The sequence below is a fragment of the Hibiscus syriacus genome, unplaced genomic scaffold (assembly GCF_006381635.1).
Source record: "Hibiscus syriacus cultivar Baekdansim isolate YM2019G1 unplaced genomic scaffold, ASM638163v2 tig00110342_pilon, whole genome shotgun sequence".
In the NCBI taxonomy this organism is placed as follows: domain Eukaryota; kingdom Viridiplantae; phylum Streptophyta; class Magnoliopsida; order Malvales; family Malvaceae; genus Hibiscus; species Hibiscus syriacus.
Genome location: NW_024062693.1, coordinates 807,720 through 825,948, shown reverse-complemented (window position 1 = coordinate 825,948; position 18,229 = coordinate 807,720). Strand labels below are relative to the sequence as shown.

At 31.7% G+C, this 18,229-nt stretch overlaps 1 protein-coding gene, 1 long non-coding RNA gene and 1 pseudogene across 2 annotated transcripts; all 3 read left to right on the top strand.

Moving 5' to 3' along the window:
* The first annotated feature begins 1,683 nt into the window (after nt 1–1,683).
* LOC120120610 lies at nt 1,684–3,434 on the top strand. The gene is made up of 3 exons (XR_005515913.1): nt 1,684–2,052; nt 2,196–2,399; nt 3,036–3,434. It is a non-coding gene; the product is annotated as an uncharacterized LOC120120610 (long non-coding RNA).
* A 336-nt stretch (nt 3,435–3,770) lies between these two features.
* LOC120120632 lies at nt 3,771–5,500 on the top strand (annotated as a pseudogene).
* Nucleotides 5,501–14,066: 8,566 nt separating this feature from the next.
* LOC120120609 lies at nt 14,067–16,418 on the top strand. Its single transcript, XM_039140205.1, has 3 exons — nt 14,067–14,589; nt 14,935–15,282; nt 15,381–16,418. The coding sequence occupies exons 1-3, from the start codon at nt 14,167–14,169 to the stop codon at nt 16,002–16,004; spliced, it is 1,395 nt and encodes a 464-aa protein (XP_038996136.1). The 5' UTR covers nt 14,067–14,166; the 3' UTR covers nt 16,005–16,418.
* The last annotated feature ends 1,811 nt before the right edge of the window (nt 16,419–18,229 follow it).

Below are 18,229 nucleotides of genomic sequence, written 5' to 3'. Positions count from 1 at the left end.
ATTTAAATTTATTACTATAATTTTAAGTAAATTTATTAATTTATAAATAAAATATTTATTTATTAAGAAATATCAGAAAGGACTTCTAGGTGCCTTAAGACAGCTCTTTCTTCGATATTAAAAAATAAATAAATATAAAAACATTTTTCTAAAAATAATAATAAAAATAGATTAATATAATTTATAAAAGTAAGATGTTTATTTATTTAAAATATCAGAAAATTGACATCGAGTTGCTTTAAGACTGCCCTTCTTAATATTTAAAAATAAGTAAACATTGTTGTCTAATCGAATTAAAAATTTATAATATTGCATTTCATATAAATATTAGTGAATAAAAATATAAATAATAAATATATGAATAAATAAATAAATACTATACTAATTTAAACATATAAATGATAAAAATATATAAAAAATGACCAAAAGAAAATGATATCTAAATTAATGAACCTAACTCGAAATATAAAAATATATTTAATAATAGTGTAAATATCCCTTTATTAATCGGTGATTAAAATAATAATTATTAAAACTACAATGGTTAAATAAGTTATTTTACCTTAAATATATATAAGCATATCATGTACTAAATTATAAAGTAAATAAAATTATAAGACCGAATTAGAAGTTTAGGATTTGATTTCAGTGACCAAATTGTAAATTTACAGAACTCAAGAGGACTACGTAAATGGTTTACCTAAATTAGAAATTACACAAACATCCCTCACCAAAACTACGTAGTTTTGGTGAGGGTTTAAATACCCTTTAATTGTCCCAAATGATTATTTCCCTCATTTTCATTTTTTCACTCTCTCTCTTAAAGAGAGATGACAATTCTCTCTAACTTCTCTCTAGTCCTCTCTCACCGGAGGTGATCCGGTCATCGGTTGGTCGACTTGCTCCGACGCCGGCAGCCCCCGCCGGCCACCACCCGCGGTGGTCGGAAATATATATATATTTTTTACACTAAAATTTCTTTTTATTTTTCCTAAACCCGAATCTGAGATTATTTTAACCTAAAGAGCATTTAATCTTAATATATCTACAATAATACCTTCGAACTCCGGTGGTTTCCGGCGACGTTCGGGTTCCCTGCTCCGGTAAGTTTCTTCACGATCTTCTTTCTGTTTTGGTGCTTGTTTGTTGGGTATTTCTCTAGCTTCCTTCTCTTGCTCTCTCTATCGATTCCCCTCCCCTCTTTGCAGGTTCGGTGGTGGCTTTTATAGCCACCACAAAGCTTTCTATGGACCGGGTAATAAGGGGGAATTCGGTGAGTCACTAAACTATGGTGGTGACTCACCTATAGCTTCAATGTGGAGGGGCAGCTGTCGCTGGAAGCTACTGGAAATGCTGTGTGGAGGAGCTGCTGCAGCTGCTGGAAATGCAACGTGGAGATGCTGGAATGGAGAGGTAAAAATGGTGATTACACCAATATTATAATTCTCTTAATTTTTTCTAAAAATAAATTAAAAGATAAATTAAATATTAAATCATAATATGAGAAGGAATTTACTATTTTCTCTAAAAAAATATAAAGAAAATCCCACAATTTGAAAGGAAACAAGATATCTTTTATTACATTAAAAGGGAAAAAAAGAAGAAGAAAAAAGAAACGAGAGAAATAAGCCACGTCATATGTGCATTAGTAGCTAAGTTGACACCGTGTTTCATTGCCTCAAACATTAACTTCCAATTCTCCATCCTCAACTTAACTGGTGGCTACCGTCGCTGCTCGAGGGAAAAAGGGAAGAAGAAGAAATCCTAATTGGCAGAGAAAGAACGAAGGATTGAAAGAGTCGCGGTGGCGGAATTGAATCTACATGGCAGCCGCCCCTCTTTCTCTTATCCCTCCCCCCTTTCTTCTCTTTCAAAACACGCTCAATCCAAGGCCCAATCTCCTATTTCTCCCTCTTTCCATATCTCCGTTTCGCTCCCTCTCCCCATCAACCCTAAAAAATACGGCAGAACCCCTCTCCCGCCTTCTCTTCCTCTAATCCCGACGCCTCTGCTTTCCACGATGGGTTCGATTCACATCCCAGTCCATCTAAGGTAAGCAAGCTTTTCCGGAAACAAGTTTCAATTCTGGGAAGTTACCCTTTTTATGGATTACTGAAATTTGGATTGGGTTTGGTCATTTGAGGTTTATGATTTAGAAATCGACTGAATTTTTAGCATCTTTTTTTTTCTTTCAGGAATCTGTCCTTACCAATCGCATACATAGATAGAACCATTGGACGTTAGCCTTATCCAAAAAGATGTCTCCCCTACAACTGTGGATGCATGAAAAGGACTATTTCTGGCATGTTGGGTTTACTCCCTTCTGATAGGTTTCAAAGTCTTTATCGAGGCTTTATGGGAACCCCTCTCCAAATTGTTGGTTTCTTCTATGATGACGGGTATGTTGTTTACTACGTGATGTGTGATGTGCTCCATTATATTAAATGCTTCTATGCTCCAGTATATCTCTCTGCTTGCCGTGATGGTTTTAATGCTTGTTTGCTATGTTACTACGATCAGGTGTAAGCGTTGGGTATGGGTATGTGTTGGACATTGATATATTCAACTTCTTAATAAGTTTTCTCTGTATCGGAGGGTCCTTGGGATCACATACCTTGTACTTAAAGAAAAGCTAAGAACTGGAACAATATAGCATGGTAAAACATACCTTTGCAGTTCTGCTTATTAACTGCACTATGTCCTCATTCAACCCTATTTTAGGCAGAAAAAAAGGTTGATATCATTAATGGTTGTTTTAGTGAAAAGCCAAATCTTAAACTCATTTACATCGTGCAAAACATGGCTCAATGTATACGTGTTTGCCACCACTAGGACTTAAAAGCTGAATCCTGATGGGGTCTTATCTCCTCCATGTATATAGTTCACATTTGCGTCTATGTTTTCTTAATATGGTACAATCACTTCAGCATTTATCTTTAGTAGTTGTACCATGAGACATGCAGAGTACCATTTATCTTCAATAGTATCTATCAGATATTGGGATTATTATGAACAATAGTTCTTCTGAACTGCAGTTATACATTGAGGAATGCTGAATATAGGCTTTGCCTTGAGCGGAACCTTGGTTGTGAAGGAGATTTGGAAAATCAAACTTTAGAAAAGTCGAACTTTGATTTACAAGACATGTTACTAGACAGTACAAAATAAATGAACTTTTTGAGAAAATGGCTTGTCATCTGAATACGAAGAAACCATAAAGAGCAATTTGAAGATATAGACTTTCAAGGCTGGGTGAAATGCCCTTGGAAGCTCGTAAATACATTCTTCATTTGAAGTCTCGTCTAACTGCAGTGAAAAAGGTATGCTACAGCATATTGAGGAGCCTCTCATGGTTTGTTTTTCCTTTTAAACTATGAACCGTTTACTTGATGCACGGCCTGGATAAAGTTAACTTTATGCTCTGAACAAATTTGAACCCCTATGACCTTCTTATTTCCTCTTTTGGCTGATATGAGATCCATATTTCTGAAACTTGTTGACAATTCCCCCAATTACCCCTTTTTTTCATTTGGGATAGGATATTTGGCCAACTTGTTATGTCATGCATTCCAAATTGTTGGTAATAGCATTCTGAAAGAATTTAGATACGTGGGAAAACAGATAGTTGTGCTTATATGTCAGACATGCCAACCTTATTAACTGAATAGACCAGTCAATGGAAGAATACGAGGGAGCAGAAAACTAAATTTAAGATATTAGATGTGCCTTTCTTCATAATTTTATATTTTGGGAGTTTACCAGTTACCACCATGGAAGTATTGGTGAGTTGCGAATTTCTGGCTTTTCAAAATCTACGTTCCATGAGATGTATGTTCCATGGTTTATCCGGTTCAGATATTAACAATTGCTTCACATACACACATACTATATTAGAAGATTTAGCTTTCTCAAATTGGTGAATATCTTCACGATATGTACATAACTACAGATCATATATTTTTGCTTTACAGTTTCTTCAAATCCTTATCTGCAAGTTGGTGGAATACATGCTCAATTTCTGTTTTTTGCTCTATTGAAGGAACTCCATGAAGTAAAAAGGAAGAATGCTGCTCTGCAGATGCAACAGTTTGTTGGCGAAGAAAAGAATGATTTACTTGACTTAAGATCACTAGAACCAGAAAAGGTTTCCATAGTCTCAAAATCTTCTAAAGCAAATTGATTTACTAATTTCCCATAAACATGATGCTATGAAAGTAATATCTCCAATTGAAAATAGAGTTTAATTTCTTTGCTTTTATATCCATTAATATGAAGGGAAGCTTGAACTAATTAAAAAGAGCTTTAACAATGTGACAATTCCGTGCCGCACATTGTATACCAATGGGATTAGCTTTTGTCTTGAAGGGGTACTGCTTATTGCAAATTGCTAGATATAACGATTTTACTCTGATTTCTGTACCCTGAGTGTTTAATCTATCACACGAATCTTTTCCTAGAAATGAGTTTCAGTAAAATTTATGTTGACATGGCTAATAAATTTCAAACATAATTTCAGGTAGCTGAGCTTTCTGAAACCAACATCTCCTGAAGTGAAAGACACAATCCACTCTGTAGTTCACGGTCTCCTTGCCACTCTTTCTCCAAGGATGCATTCCAAGATTCCTCCTTTGACAGAGAACACTGCCATGGAACTGTAAATATTGGTAGTGAAGATTGCGCCGAACTTGTTGAGAACACTTCACTTCAGTTCCAGCCTTCATTTCATTAACGCGGGACTATCTTGCTCGTCTACTCTTCTGGTTAGTCCAGCTCTCCTGCAGCATTCCTTTTGTCTCCTCCGTCTCTTTTATTCTAACACACTTTCAACCCTACAAGTTTATTCAAGTTAAATACTTTAAAGGGAAATCTAGCTCATTCAAAGTTAACAGGAAATGTGCATTCCTCTGTATTAATGCTCATTATAGTGGAATCCTGTTTACACTTCAACTTAATGTGTTTGATCGGTATACTTTGGGAGAATGAAAGATCATCTCGAGATTTGAGAGGTTTTCTTCATGTTTGAACCTGAATAAGCCTCAGTCACACTTAACATTCAACAATTTTTTGACCGAACCTGTATTATTATTATTCAGATATGGTAATGTAGCTACCTCTGATATTCTCATATCTTTCCTGAAGGTGTATGCTGTTGGGACACTACCTTAGAGGCCTCGAGTATCGATTGGAGCTAATGGAACTTTTGATGCTGACAAGCAGTCCCGACAATAACGGCAGTGGTGATGAGCAGGTTGTTTAGAGTTGCTGTGATTCCAGTGCTTCCATCTGTACATATAGTGTAAATCGAGATGCGACTAACTTCTTTTTCGGGAAGAGGTAGGGATTGGACAAGATTAGGGCCTTTCACTTTCTTGCAGATGGCGAATTGTTTTCATGTATATGGAAAAGGATACATTGTGTTTGTTAATGTTTTCACCAAAAATGGATGAACAAAGTTGTTGGTATTGCTTATTAGTTGCATTAATAAAGATTGCTTGAACCATGTTGAAGGAGATCGTCTCTGTAATGTTGATTTTATTACAATAATATTGATCATTTTAACAGGTCATTGGTTAACAAACTATTGGTTCAGTGGTTGAAGTTAAGTTTCAAAATATGACTTTAAATTTATGATTAATTCAAGATTTGAAACCCAAAATAATGGCGAATATTTTGTCTCTTTGCCGATGTCTTATTGGCAAACCCAAACGGAATTTGATTTCACACGTAATTGGGCTTGTAAATTACGGATTGGGCTCCACTAGGACCATGGGTCATTTTCTTTCGCCGAGGCTACTACCAATTTAAATGTTATCCGACATTGGGGCAGTAAATATTCGTTCAATTCTCGGTTAATACTCAAATTGAATGTATTTGACTCGAGCTCGAACTTAGTTTGAATTTTTAACGAGTTGAAATAAGTTGCTTAGTACTCGACTTAAAAAGTTCACGAGTAATTCTAAAAAAATATGTTAAATTTTAAGATTTTGAATTAAATTATTAATAGTATTAACATTTATATGTTATTTTTAAAATGTAATATAAGATTTTTATGTAATAAAGGTTCAAATTTGAGTTTGAGTTCAAAATTTAATCAAGCTTGAGTTTGAACTTCAGTCGAGTTAAACCTGAGAATGTTTCGAGTTCAATTTTTTTTCGAGCTTCGATTTTTGATTTCGTGTTCCTTAGAGCTCGACTTTACATTTTTCGAGTCGAGCTTAGCAATGCTCAAGCTAAGGCTCGACTTGTTTAAAGCCATAATAATAATGGAAATTCTATTTTTTTCTTTTATGATTCAATTAACCTATATTACCGACCATTGACTTACTGGTAAAAGAGAATGTTATTCTCTGTAGACAATTTGTGTTTGAATAATTGTGTTTATAGAGTATAAGTAAATTCTGAATAGATTAATTTTTTATATAAGTACTATTTTGAAACTACTTTGAAAAAACAAATTAAAAATAAGGGTAAACTACTCCAACAGTCACTAATGTTTAGGTAAGTTTTTGTTTTCACCACTAATATTTCAAAAGTCACAAATCAGTCACTAATGTTATCGTTTGTTACAAATTAGTCACTCGCCGTTAATAGGCGTGACGGAAAACACACGTGGACTGTTAACAGCAGCTAAGAGGCTTACCTGGATGGTATAATTACACAAATAGTCCATGTTATTTATATATTCTTTCAATTTGATCCTAGCTTTAATAAATTAAAATAGTCCATGTTATCATTTGATTGGAAGACTAAATTTATTTTAATTTAATATCTTTATTTCTACCAATCAGATGATGACACTGTCACCCTTTGGTTGGAAGAAAATAAAGCAACAAAGAAGCATGTGGGGGATTCAAACATAGAACCCTTGAGTGAAATATTGCGCGCCAAATCATTAAGCCTAGGCAACCATTTGATATAATTTGGACAACAAATGGTATGTATCTTGTATCTTAGTATGTAAATGCTTTACTTAAATTTAATAATATGTTATATATCTTAAAATTTAAAATTATCTCTTTATTTTTTTTAACTTATTAAATATTATTAAATATTTTTGTTTGTAAAAATTTATTTTTACATCTCTATTATATATATTTTTTAATCTTTGCATCATATTTAAAAATTAATTTTAACTTTTTTTTTACTATAAAACAATAGTTTACTGTCTACACGTTTAAAAAATAATAATATTTTAAATTAAAATATTAAAGTTATTGTTGGTGACTAAATATTTTGGTTTAAACAATTCTTAGGTTCTTTTAATTTTGAGCTCGAACAAATTAATCTCTCTTAAAAATATTTTTTATGAAATTTTGTATAATTCTTTTAAACACTTGTAGAATCTAAATGTAAAATTAATATATTTTTATATTAAATTAATAGTAAAATATTTAAATATATTTCAAGTTAAGATATTTAAAAATATATTTTAAGTGATGATAAAGATAAAATAATATATATTTTTATATTAAAAAAAATAAAATATATTTAATAAATTAAGAAAAAAATAAAAATATTTAATAAGTTAAAACAAAATAAAGAGGTAATTTTATAATTTAAGATATATAATATATTATTAATTTTGAGTAAATCATTTACATACTAAGAGACAATATATATATCATTTGTTATCCAAAGTATATTAAATGGTTGTCTTCGCTCAATCGTTTGGCTTGCAATATTTCACTCAAGGGTCCTATGTCTGAATCCCCCACTTAATTTTTTGTTGCTTTATTTTCTTCCAATCAGAGGGTGACACGTGTCACCCTCTGATTGGTAGAAATAAATATATCAAATTAAAAATAAATTAAAATAAATTTAGTCTTTCAATCTGATAGGTGTGTAACCAATGACACATGTCACCTCCTGATTCATTGACAAATTTATTTTAATTTATTAAAACTAGGATCAAATTGAAAGAATATATAAATATCATGGACTATTTGTGTAATTATACCATCCAGGTAAGCATGTTAACGACTGTTAACAGTCCACGTGTATTTTCCATCACGTCTGTTAACGGCGAGTGACCAATTTGTAACAAACGATAACGTTAGTGACCGATTCGTGACTTTTGAAACATCAGTGCTGAAAACAAAATCTTACCCAAATATTAATGACCATTGGAGTAGCTTACCCTAAAAATAATTTGTAGAACACAAGTAAATGGTGTTTTCTTGTGTGTGGGGTTAGATTATAGCATGGGGATTGGCAGGGTGTGGTTGAATAATAAATTAGAAAGTGGGTTTAAAGCATGAGATTGATATTTATGGGGTACTTGATTTGATGAAAGAATCAAATGCTTATGAATTAAGGAATATACTCTGTGCAACGCTAAAGAGGTCCAATATGTTTCCTTTTCGTTAAGACTGATCTTTCATAATTCATGGATGTGAAAAACAATCACTAAACTTAAGCTTCATCTTTGCTCCATTTAATTTGTCAAATCCTAATGGTTTTAAAATATTAATAATTGTGAATTAAATTTAATAATTTCGGTAGATTTAGATATCTCCTCTCTAATCAACAAATAATAAACTAACAATAAAATATATTATAGTTTCAACGAGAAGACTCAAATTAAAATTTTAGACATAATATTATTAAGAGGACATCTATAAATCTTAAACATGAATAGTAAAATAAATATGAAATATTCCCTAAAACGATACTCTATCATCACACTAAAATTGTGACCTTTAGCGGGAAAATATATTTTAAATTTTTTTAATTATATAATTTGTAAATATATATTTTATAAGTCTAATTATTAAAAATATTTAAAATAAATATAATCAAAATTTCAAAAGCTTGATCACTAAAACAATTTTAATAATAATAATTAAATAAATTCACATTTTCTTCTTCATTTTTGTTAGTTATTAGCTTGGGACAATATGAATCATATTGTTGGTCATCAATCATTGATATTCTTTATGTTTTATTTAATCTCTTATATCTTATCATTGTTTATCTCTCTCTCTTTTAATTTTTAATAACTCGTCATTATACATGTTTTTTTTATCTTTATGATACGTTTTCTTTTACCTTTACGATATGTTTTCTTCTTTCTTTTATCATAGTTTTGATCTTTTTTATCGGTTCTTTTGGCTAGGGCCTTTGTTTAATTTTATTGGATTGAATTTGACGTCGCCTCGACTGATTAAGATGATGCTCATTTAATATCATATTGATCTTTCATTCTTTAGACCCTCGGATTGAATTTGGAAACACAATTTGTGTCATAATTTTCTTACGACGCTCGATTCTGACTTACGATTGCTGGTAGTTTTTCAGTAGTTTAATCCCTTGTCGTGGTTCGTTTTATGATGCAACCAGATTTATTCGTATCTAATTTGATTTGACTTTTTTGGATTAATTTTTAACATTTTGCTTATGTGGTCCATATATGATCACATGTGACTAGTTTCTTATGCCGATGGTTATATCAAATGTCAAATGTTTAGAGTTGTAAACCTTTATTGCAAATCTAATATCTAATTAAATGGGGTATATTTGATCAGTTAAGGTATAGATTAAGGAGCAGTTAGACTAGTATATGTATTGTTTATGGTCCACTTGTAACATCAAAAATTGTAGGGGACTGGGACATAAAGAATAAAAAACAAAGGTATTAGAAAGTTCTTTTCAGATCCAACGTTGATGGCTTTAAAACTTGAGCATAATGGGCAAGCTTCTTCGGTCTTTGTCTACCTTTACAACTTTCCTCTTCTTTTCCTAAATTAAAGATGTATAAACCTCGGCTTACATCAATCAATCCTAGCCGGATTATACCTAAAAAATATTTTTTTTAATTCGTTTCATTTATAATGTTAAAATTAATTATATGTATAATATCTAAATTTTTATTATATTTGTTGTTATCATTTGATTTTAATATTATACTAATCCAAAATAATCATATACATTTCTTAAATATTTGGTTTTAATAAATCTAATTAAGAAGCAAAACACATATTACTAATAGATAATCTTATTTGTAATCTACAAAATAAAAATAAATTGAAAAAAGTATAGCGTAAATTACAAGATTGATCACTTTCATTTAAGTTTTTTTACACTTTTTCTTACCGGGTTAAAAAATAATATTTGGTTTCGAGGGTTAATTATCGTTAGACCTTTAATGGAATGCTGGCGTGACATAATACATTTATAAAATTAAAAAGACTAGATTACACAAATGGTCACTAATGTTTAAGTTTCTACTAAATTTTCAAAAGTAACAAATTGGTCACTAAGACATCATATAGGTCCTTGAACAATGATTTTGTATTTAATTTAACATAAAAGCTTTCTAATTTTCCAAAATTTCCATTATATATATACTTTTAAAATTTAAAAAAAAAACTTAGAAATTAATTTTTTTGGACATGAAGCATTCGAGTATTTCGAATGATAAAAAAATTAGGAAGTTTTTGCAGTAAATTAGATATAAAATCATTGGTCAATGACCTATTTGATGTTTTAATAACCAATTTATTACTTTTGAAACTTCAATATGGAAAATGATAACTTACTCAAACATTAGTGGCCATTTGTCTAGTTTATCATTTTTAATTTTATAATTTCACAATGTCATATCTAGGGTGTTCATATTTCACTTAAAACCGAAAAATTTGACCAAACTGAAATTTCAATCGGTTAATTAGTCAGTTTATTTTGGATTCGATTGGTTAACAGTTAATAGTTTTTTCAAACTTCGGTTATCGATTAGTTCAGTTCAAAACCAGTTAATTAACTGAAATTATTATTTTTAATATATTTATATATCATTTAGCTTTAAGGATGTTTAAACTTTAGTTTTAACCAAATTAATCGATTGAAATAACTAAATAAATAAAAAATATTAAATATTTATATAATATATATTATTTATAAATTTTGGTTAATTCGATAAACCAATCAATTAACCGAACTTAGTTTGGTACGATTAAATTTTTTAAATTTTTTTTGGTTCGATTAACTGTTAAACGAAAAAAAAATCAGTTAATAAATTTCGGGTAATTCAGTTCAATAAGTTAATATAATTAATTAATTAAACACCCTTAGCCATGTCAGTAATCTGTTAAAGTCTAACGACAATAAACATTTAGTGGTCACATCTTAATAAAAAAAAATAAAAGTAGCCAAATCTTAATTAAGTAAAAATGAAAGTGACAAAATATTATATATTTTTTAATTCAATGAGAAACAATATATAAAATTTAAACGAAAGTGATCAATCATGTAGTTTACCAAAAGTGTATATAAATTAAAAAATTTAAAAGGATAAATCAAAAAGTTCATAAATATCTTAATTACAGATGAAAAATAGATCGAATAGAAATAAATATAAATATAGAGATATTATTATAATTATCTCAAATTGACTTTTGCTGTTTAAAGAATTTTTTATTAAAAATAGGTGACTAATGTTTTCTCTGTTACACTTTTAGATGCTCACCGTTTAAAAAAAATCGTTAAATAACACGTGTCATGTGAAGATTTTTTTAACGGTCACTTAACAATTTTTTAACGATGGTCACGTAAAAGTGTAATGGAAAAAAATAGACACTTATTTTTAACAAATTTATTTTTAAACACCAAAAATCAATTTAAGACATAATTTAGACACTTAGAGTGTATCAATCATTTTTTAAATAACTCTATTCAAATTAAAATTTTAAAAAGAATAATCTTATAAATTTAGTGGAATCAAATTTAGATCCTATTACCATACCTATTTATGACTCATCACTGTCTCTCTCTTATAAAAAGCATAAACTACAGAGTTGGTCACTTTTGTTTCAATTTTATAAATGTATGATCATTTGATTCTAAAAACATAATATATGGTCACTTTCTTTCGTTTTAATTAAGATGTGGTCATTGAGACATTAGTTGCCTTGAGTTGGATGAAGTAACATGTTAGTAAAAAGTTTAATTTTTATTTGAACCCTTAAACTTGAGATAAATTATTAATTATGGGACATTTTGTAAACCCAAAATAGTTCATGAATAAAAAATCAATTTACCCCTTTCCCATATGTTTTATTCCTAAATCAGAAATGGAAAATCCCTAAAATTAAAACCCTCAAATTTCATTTTAGCCTCGTCACCTTTCCATCAATCCCCCACCATTGTTCGATTGCTAGTGACCGTTACCGCCGATGCTATCGTGAGCGCCTGATCACCGCGATCAAAATCCCATTGAGTGTGCCTCGTGAGTCACTGTCGTTCGACGTGGAAAGCTCGTCGAAGTTCCCTCGGGGAACTCAAAGCCACCTCACTATTATAAACAAATTTTGGCCGATCCAGTCACTGTCAGGCCTCACCGCCACCATCCATGTGCTCCCCGACGTCTTGTGAACCAAATCCAACTGGTGTCAACATCCCCGTCGCCGTTGTGAAAGGGTGTGAAGTGTGGAGGTTTCGGGTTTGTTGATAAACATATGGGAAGAAGGGTAAATTGATATTTTATCCCATAACTATTTTGGGTTTACAAAAAGACCCATAATTAGTAATTTATCTAAGTTTAATGGTTCAAATAAAAATTAAACTTTTTTATAAATGTGCCACATCATCCAACTCACTGCAACTAACGTTTCAGTGACCACATCTTAATTAAAACGAAAGAAAAGTGACCATATATTATGTTTTTTGAATTGAGTGACTATACATTTATAAAATTAAAATAAAAGTGACAAACTCTGTAGTTTACCCTATAAAAAATATGGAATAAGCAAGTGCACATGGTTTGGGGGCGTAAAGAAGAAGGCTGTTGCGTCAAAAGAAATGAGCAGAGAATCAACGCTACACCATCCCCTTTTGTTGTGGAAGATTTACATTTTTTATTTTTATTTTCTATGATATAAAACAATTTATAAATGTTTTCTTACAAAAATTAATATTTTTAGAAAATAAATAAATAATAAACACATATTCAAATGCTAAATTCACATAATTAATTATTATCCCATCAGTATTAAGAGTGTTAAAAATATTCAATTTAAATTATTTAACCCATTGATCTTTCGATCCGATATAAAATTATAGGATATTTTTCTTTGAGAGGTAAACCCATTTTTGCAGACTGGGTACCCGATTCATTATTTTTGGCAGCTTTCCGGGTTAGACTCGGGCCATAAAATTACCCTTAACAGACTACCCATTAACCAATAGACCTGATTTTTTTTATTTTTTTAAAATTAGATTTTTTATTTCTAATGTCAAAATTATTTTACTTTAACATTCTAAGCATATATTTTTCAAATTATTTCACCTTAACATTTAAATTATTTATTTTAATATTAAATTATTTTAAATTTAATTATAATTTTATTTTATTTTTAGATTATATAATTTGAATTTATAAATTTATAAATTTTACATTTTTATGTGGTTTTTTTCTAAAAAATAATATAAGTTAAAAGAATATAAAATAAATATTAATCGAGTATTTGTGACCATAAAATGCAAATACATGAGTTTTATAAGTATCCGAGTTACATGTATCCGTCTCTTATTGGTCGGATCATGAGTCAAAATTTTATGACCCGAAAATCTCGAGTACCCAATATTTCAAATACAAAAAATCTGAGTATCTGGATTTGATCACCTCTAGTATGTATCTCATGACATGAAGTAAAGTTCATTTTCTAACTGACCAGAGAAATAAACCAAAGAAAATAAGAATACATATGGAAAAATCTCTTTTAATTATTGAAATTTTGCCTGCAAATTAAGATTAAGAATGCCTTTGTCTAGAAGGAACAACGACTTTGTCCACTGCTTCTGCCTAATTTTTTATAAATAAAGATGAGGGGGCAGCAGTAGTGGTAGTAGTTCGATTCACTGGTAAAATCTATGATGGCTCATAAGAAACAATTATTATTCTGATCGGGAAAAAAAACAGTTATTATATAAATAATTATGACTGCTTAACTCTGTATATAATCATAATGAACCCTACTTCCGTATTTCGCTCTTTCAAAAGTCGCTACGTTTCCCACTTGCAACCTCCATGAACGAAGCCTATCACTCTCTTTAGTCTTCCATCTTCTCTAAACTTCACTTCAATCCAACCCTTCTTCTCATTTCTTGTTGAAGACTAGGAAACCTTCTTTTCTGACTCCATTTTCTTCAAGGGCAAAAACCCGACCTTTAATGGAGAAAAAGCAAGGTTTTTTCTCGGCTCTCAAAGAGGAAGTAGTTTGCGGGCTTTCTCCTTCCCGCTGTCGGACCAACAGCAGCCTCGTAAGAGCCCGTTCGCCCATCGCCCTTCTGTTACGGAGAAAGAAAAGCAGCCCCAACAGCCACGGAGGCGCGCAACTGGTCGGGGAAGCTTTAGCCCCGCTCATGGAAGGTCCCGAGCCGGACGGAGGGGAAACCGGGGTTTCGAAGCGGCTCGGCTCGGGGCTAGGACAATGGGTAATGGGACAGTTTTCGAGGACTCCATCGGTTGCTTCAACGAGTTACGGAAGGTCTGATCTAAGGCTGTTGCTTGGGGTCATGGGTGCCCCTTTGGCTCCGGTTCAAGTTAGCTCCACTGACCCGCTGCCTCACTTGAGCATAAAAGACACTCCCATTGTTAGTCCATTTTTCCTTTAAGCTTATTCTATGGTTGAGGGATCCGTTTTCATAAATCATTGTTTTCATTCAAACTGTTTGGTTAGCAAGAAAATAGAGTAGTACAATTTTTTTGGGGTCCAGAATGATACTAATATTACTTTAACACAAAGTTATAGTTGGAACTACAGAGTAGAAAAGGGTGTTTACTGGCTGAGATTGTTTTCTTTCTGCAAAATTCAGAAACAAAAACTTCACATTTGATCGTTACTGGGTTATATGCTGCATTCTCGTGATGAAATATTGTGACTGTAAAATTCCTTCTTGTTTAAGTTTCTTTCGGGTTTTCGATGCGGTATTCTGCAGGAAACTTCCACTGCTCAGTACATATTGCAGCAGTATGCAGCTGCTTCTGGTGGGCTGAAGCTCCAAAATTCCATTAGGAACGCCTACGTGATGGGAAAGCTCAAAATGATAGCTTGTGAATACGAAACTGCGACGAAGACCGTTAAGAACCGATATGGCTCCAGAGGTGCAGAGTCCGGTGGATTCGTGCTTTGGCAAATGAATCCGGACATGTGGTATGTTGAACTCGCGGTCGGCGGCTGCAAGGTTCATGCCGGCTGTAATGGGAAACTTGTGTGGAGACACACTCCTTGGCTTGGTGCTCGTATCGCGAACGGTCCTGTTAGACCCTTGCGCCGAGCGCTCCAGGTGAGGTTTCATATTCTTATCGACTGCTGAATATTGGCTCTCTAGTCATATTTTTTAGCATTGTTAGTATTCTGATATTCTCTTTGTGGTTCATTAAGGGTCTTGATGCAAGAACTACGGCTAGTATGTTTTCTGATGCAAAATGCATAGGAGAGAAGACATTTAATGGTGAGGATTGCTTCATCCTCAAGCTTTGTACCGATCTGCAGACATTGAAGGCAAGGAGCAAAGGCCCGGCAGAGATCATTAGGCATGTTTTATTTGGCTACTTCAGTCAGAAGACTGGACTTCTTGTTCACATGGAGGATTCACATCTCACTCGTATCGAATCCAATGATGGTGATACTGTTTATTGGGAAACCACAATCAATTCATATCTTCATGATTACCGACCCGTCGAAGGTATCATGATAGCACATTCCGGGCGTTCCATCATTACACTTTTCAGGTTCGGGGAAGCTGCAATGAGCCATACTAAAACAAGGATGGAAGAAGCTTGGACGATCGAGGAGGTTGCCTTTAACATACCGGGCCTTTCCATCGATTGTTTTATCCCTCCAGGTGATTTGAGGTCCGGATCTGTCAACGAAACATACGAACTACCTCAGGATGAGATGACAATGAGTGAGGTTGCCTTATCAACACATTATGCCAAAGTTTCCGCCCTCGAGAAGGCACGGGATAGTTGTGCCGGTGGCATGATATGGGGGATGCAAGTCTGAAGAAAGGTTAGAATCAAATCTTAGCAATTGTTCAAATTGGTAGCTAGTTCAGTTGACTAACACATCAGAAAGTCGTTTTTTGGACTTTGATTTCATGCCTCTAGTAATTTGCAAACAGAGTATACTCATTCACAGGTTCTAATGGGGACCCTGCATGAATGTTTATACTCTCGGCGCAGTACCCGACTACGGAGTTGGAGCTCGGCTTTCCAGTTAGGGATAGAGCTAATGGAGGTTGGTTTTTAGTTTACCATTGATGGTAGGTGGCAAAGCTGCCCCATCAACCTTTTTCCTATAGTTACACTAACTGTAACGGTTGATGAAAATATAATGTGGCAGTAGAGGGGATGCTGCCATAGTTTTTTGGTGTTACAATTTCTGGATTTGTGATTCAAAGTGTGGTTGCTTGGCTTGCAAGTTGTTTTTAATTAATATATATATACACATTTCCTTCATTCTTTTCCATATATAAAGATCTTCCTGCACTATATGCTGCAATACCTCAAGCTGTACCAACTAGTGCAGACGACGTTACTCGAAGAGGTAGTCATGAACTCTGAACATAGGTGGTAAAACTCCGAATATAGGACTCCGAACGTAGACAGTAAAAACTCCGAATATAGAACTCCGAATATAGACAGGAAATCGGCTATGAAATGTAAAAGGTTGAGACGAGTAAACATTGCTTTAAGGCAAATGCAGAGGCCCATCTTTGACCATTGGAACCCTAAACACAAACCGGCAGGGGGTAGATGCGTGGCATTTCGAATCATTCAAAGCTAAAAAGCTTATTGGCACGAGATGAAAGTTCTTCAATGCCCCCATGTGATGTCTTTTCTTCTTCTTTTGCTTTTGCTTTGATTCCTTTGCTAAACTGTTTTAACAGATCTTTCCACTCGCTTTTGCAAACCATTTTTTTGCTCAACTGTTTTGAACATTTACTGACAAATCTTTTATTATTTTACCTTTATTTATTTACTGATATATATATATATATATATATATATATATATATATATATATATATATATTTACAAATATGCATTCTTTTATTCATCGATAAAGTCTAATATTTATGTTTTTAAATTAATGTTTGAAAATGTATCGAATACATATATTATAAAATATTAAAAGAAAAACAAAAACCTTGAGAAAACACGTGCGGTATTAATAAATAGTAGCCGGAAAAGTAAGCAATGTCAATGGATAACTTTTGGGTAAATTAAACTCAAGGTCACTTAATTATAGGTTTGATAATAAACACGTCACATTTTTTAAAAGTTAAAAACAAATTACTCAATTAAAATGTTGTTACAATGAAATCATTTCGTTATCAAAATTGAAATGAAAGTCTAATGTGGCACGGTATAATATCATTTTTAGCTCTTAAAACTTATATATTCTACCAATTAAATTTTAACTTAGAACGATTCGATAAATTCAACTCTTTATATTTAAAATTTTCGTCAATTTAGTCCTTTTGTGATATTGTCAAATTAAGAGACTCCACTTGTTAAACTACTATCACACCAGATAAGTAAAAATAACATTTATGAGAGAAAAGCAAACAATTTAAGAAAAAAATAAAACAATCAAATTTTTAAATATAAATTGTTAAATTTATCATATTATTTTAAATTATGAAATTTGATAAAAAAAATATAATTTTAAAAAAATAAAATTATTATTATATCAAATACAATTAATTTAATAATATTTAATAATAAAATAATTTATTTATAACACTATTTTAATTAAATAATATGTTTGTAACTTGAAAAAAATGATGTGTTTATTATCAAATTTATAAAGTGACAATAACCTTAGTTTATTCATAACTTTTTAATATGGTAAACAATAAATGGAGAACATTTAAGAAATTTTAAGAAAAGAAAGTGTCGGCAAAGGAAGTTTCCAAGCTAAAAGTAGTAGCAAAATAGATGTATAACTAAGAGAGTGAATTGAAACCCATATTAATGGTGGAACAATAAGTGACGGATCCAGAAATTTTATAATAAAGTTTAAAAATTTAATATACTTTTTTTAAAAAATAATGGGTATGGTTTTTATTTATTTTCTCCATTTTTTTCTTAACACATCAAACTAAATTCCATATTTTCCCTAAATAATAGGATACATTTGACCTCCTAGGAGGCGTAGTGCATCCGTCCCTAAGAGCAATGGAAGAAGGGTTTAAATAATATCATATGATTTTTAATGTTGTA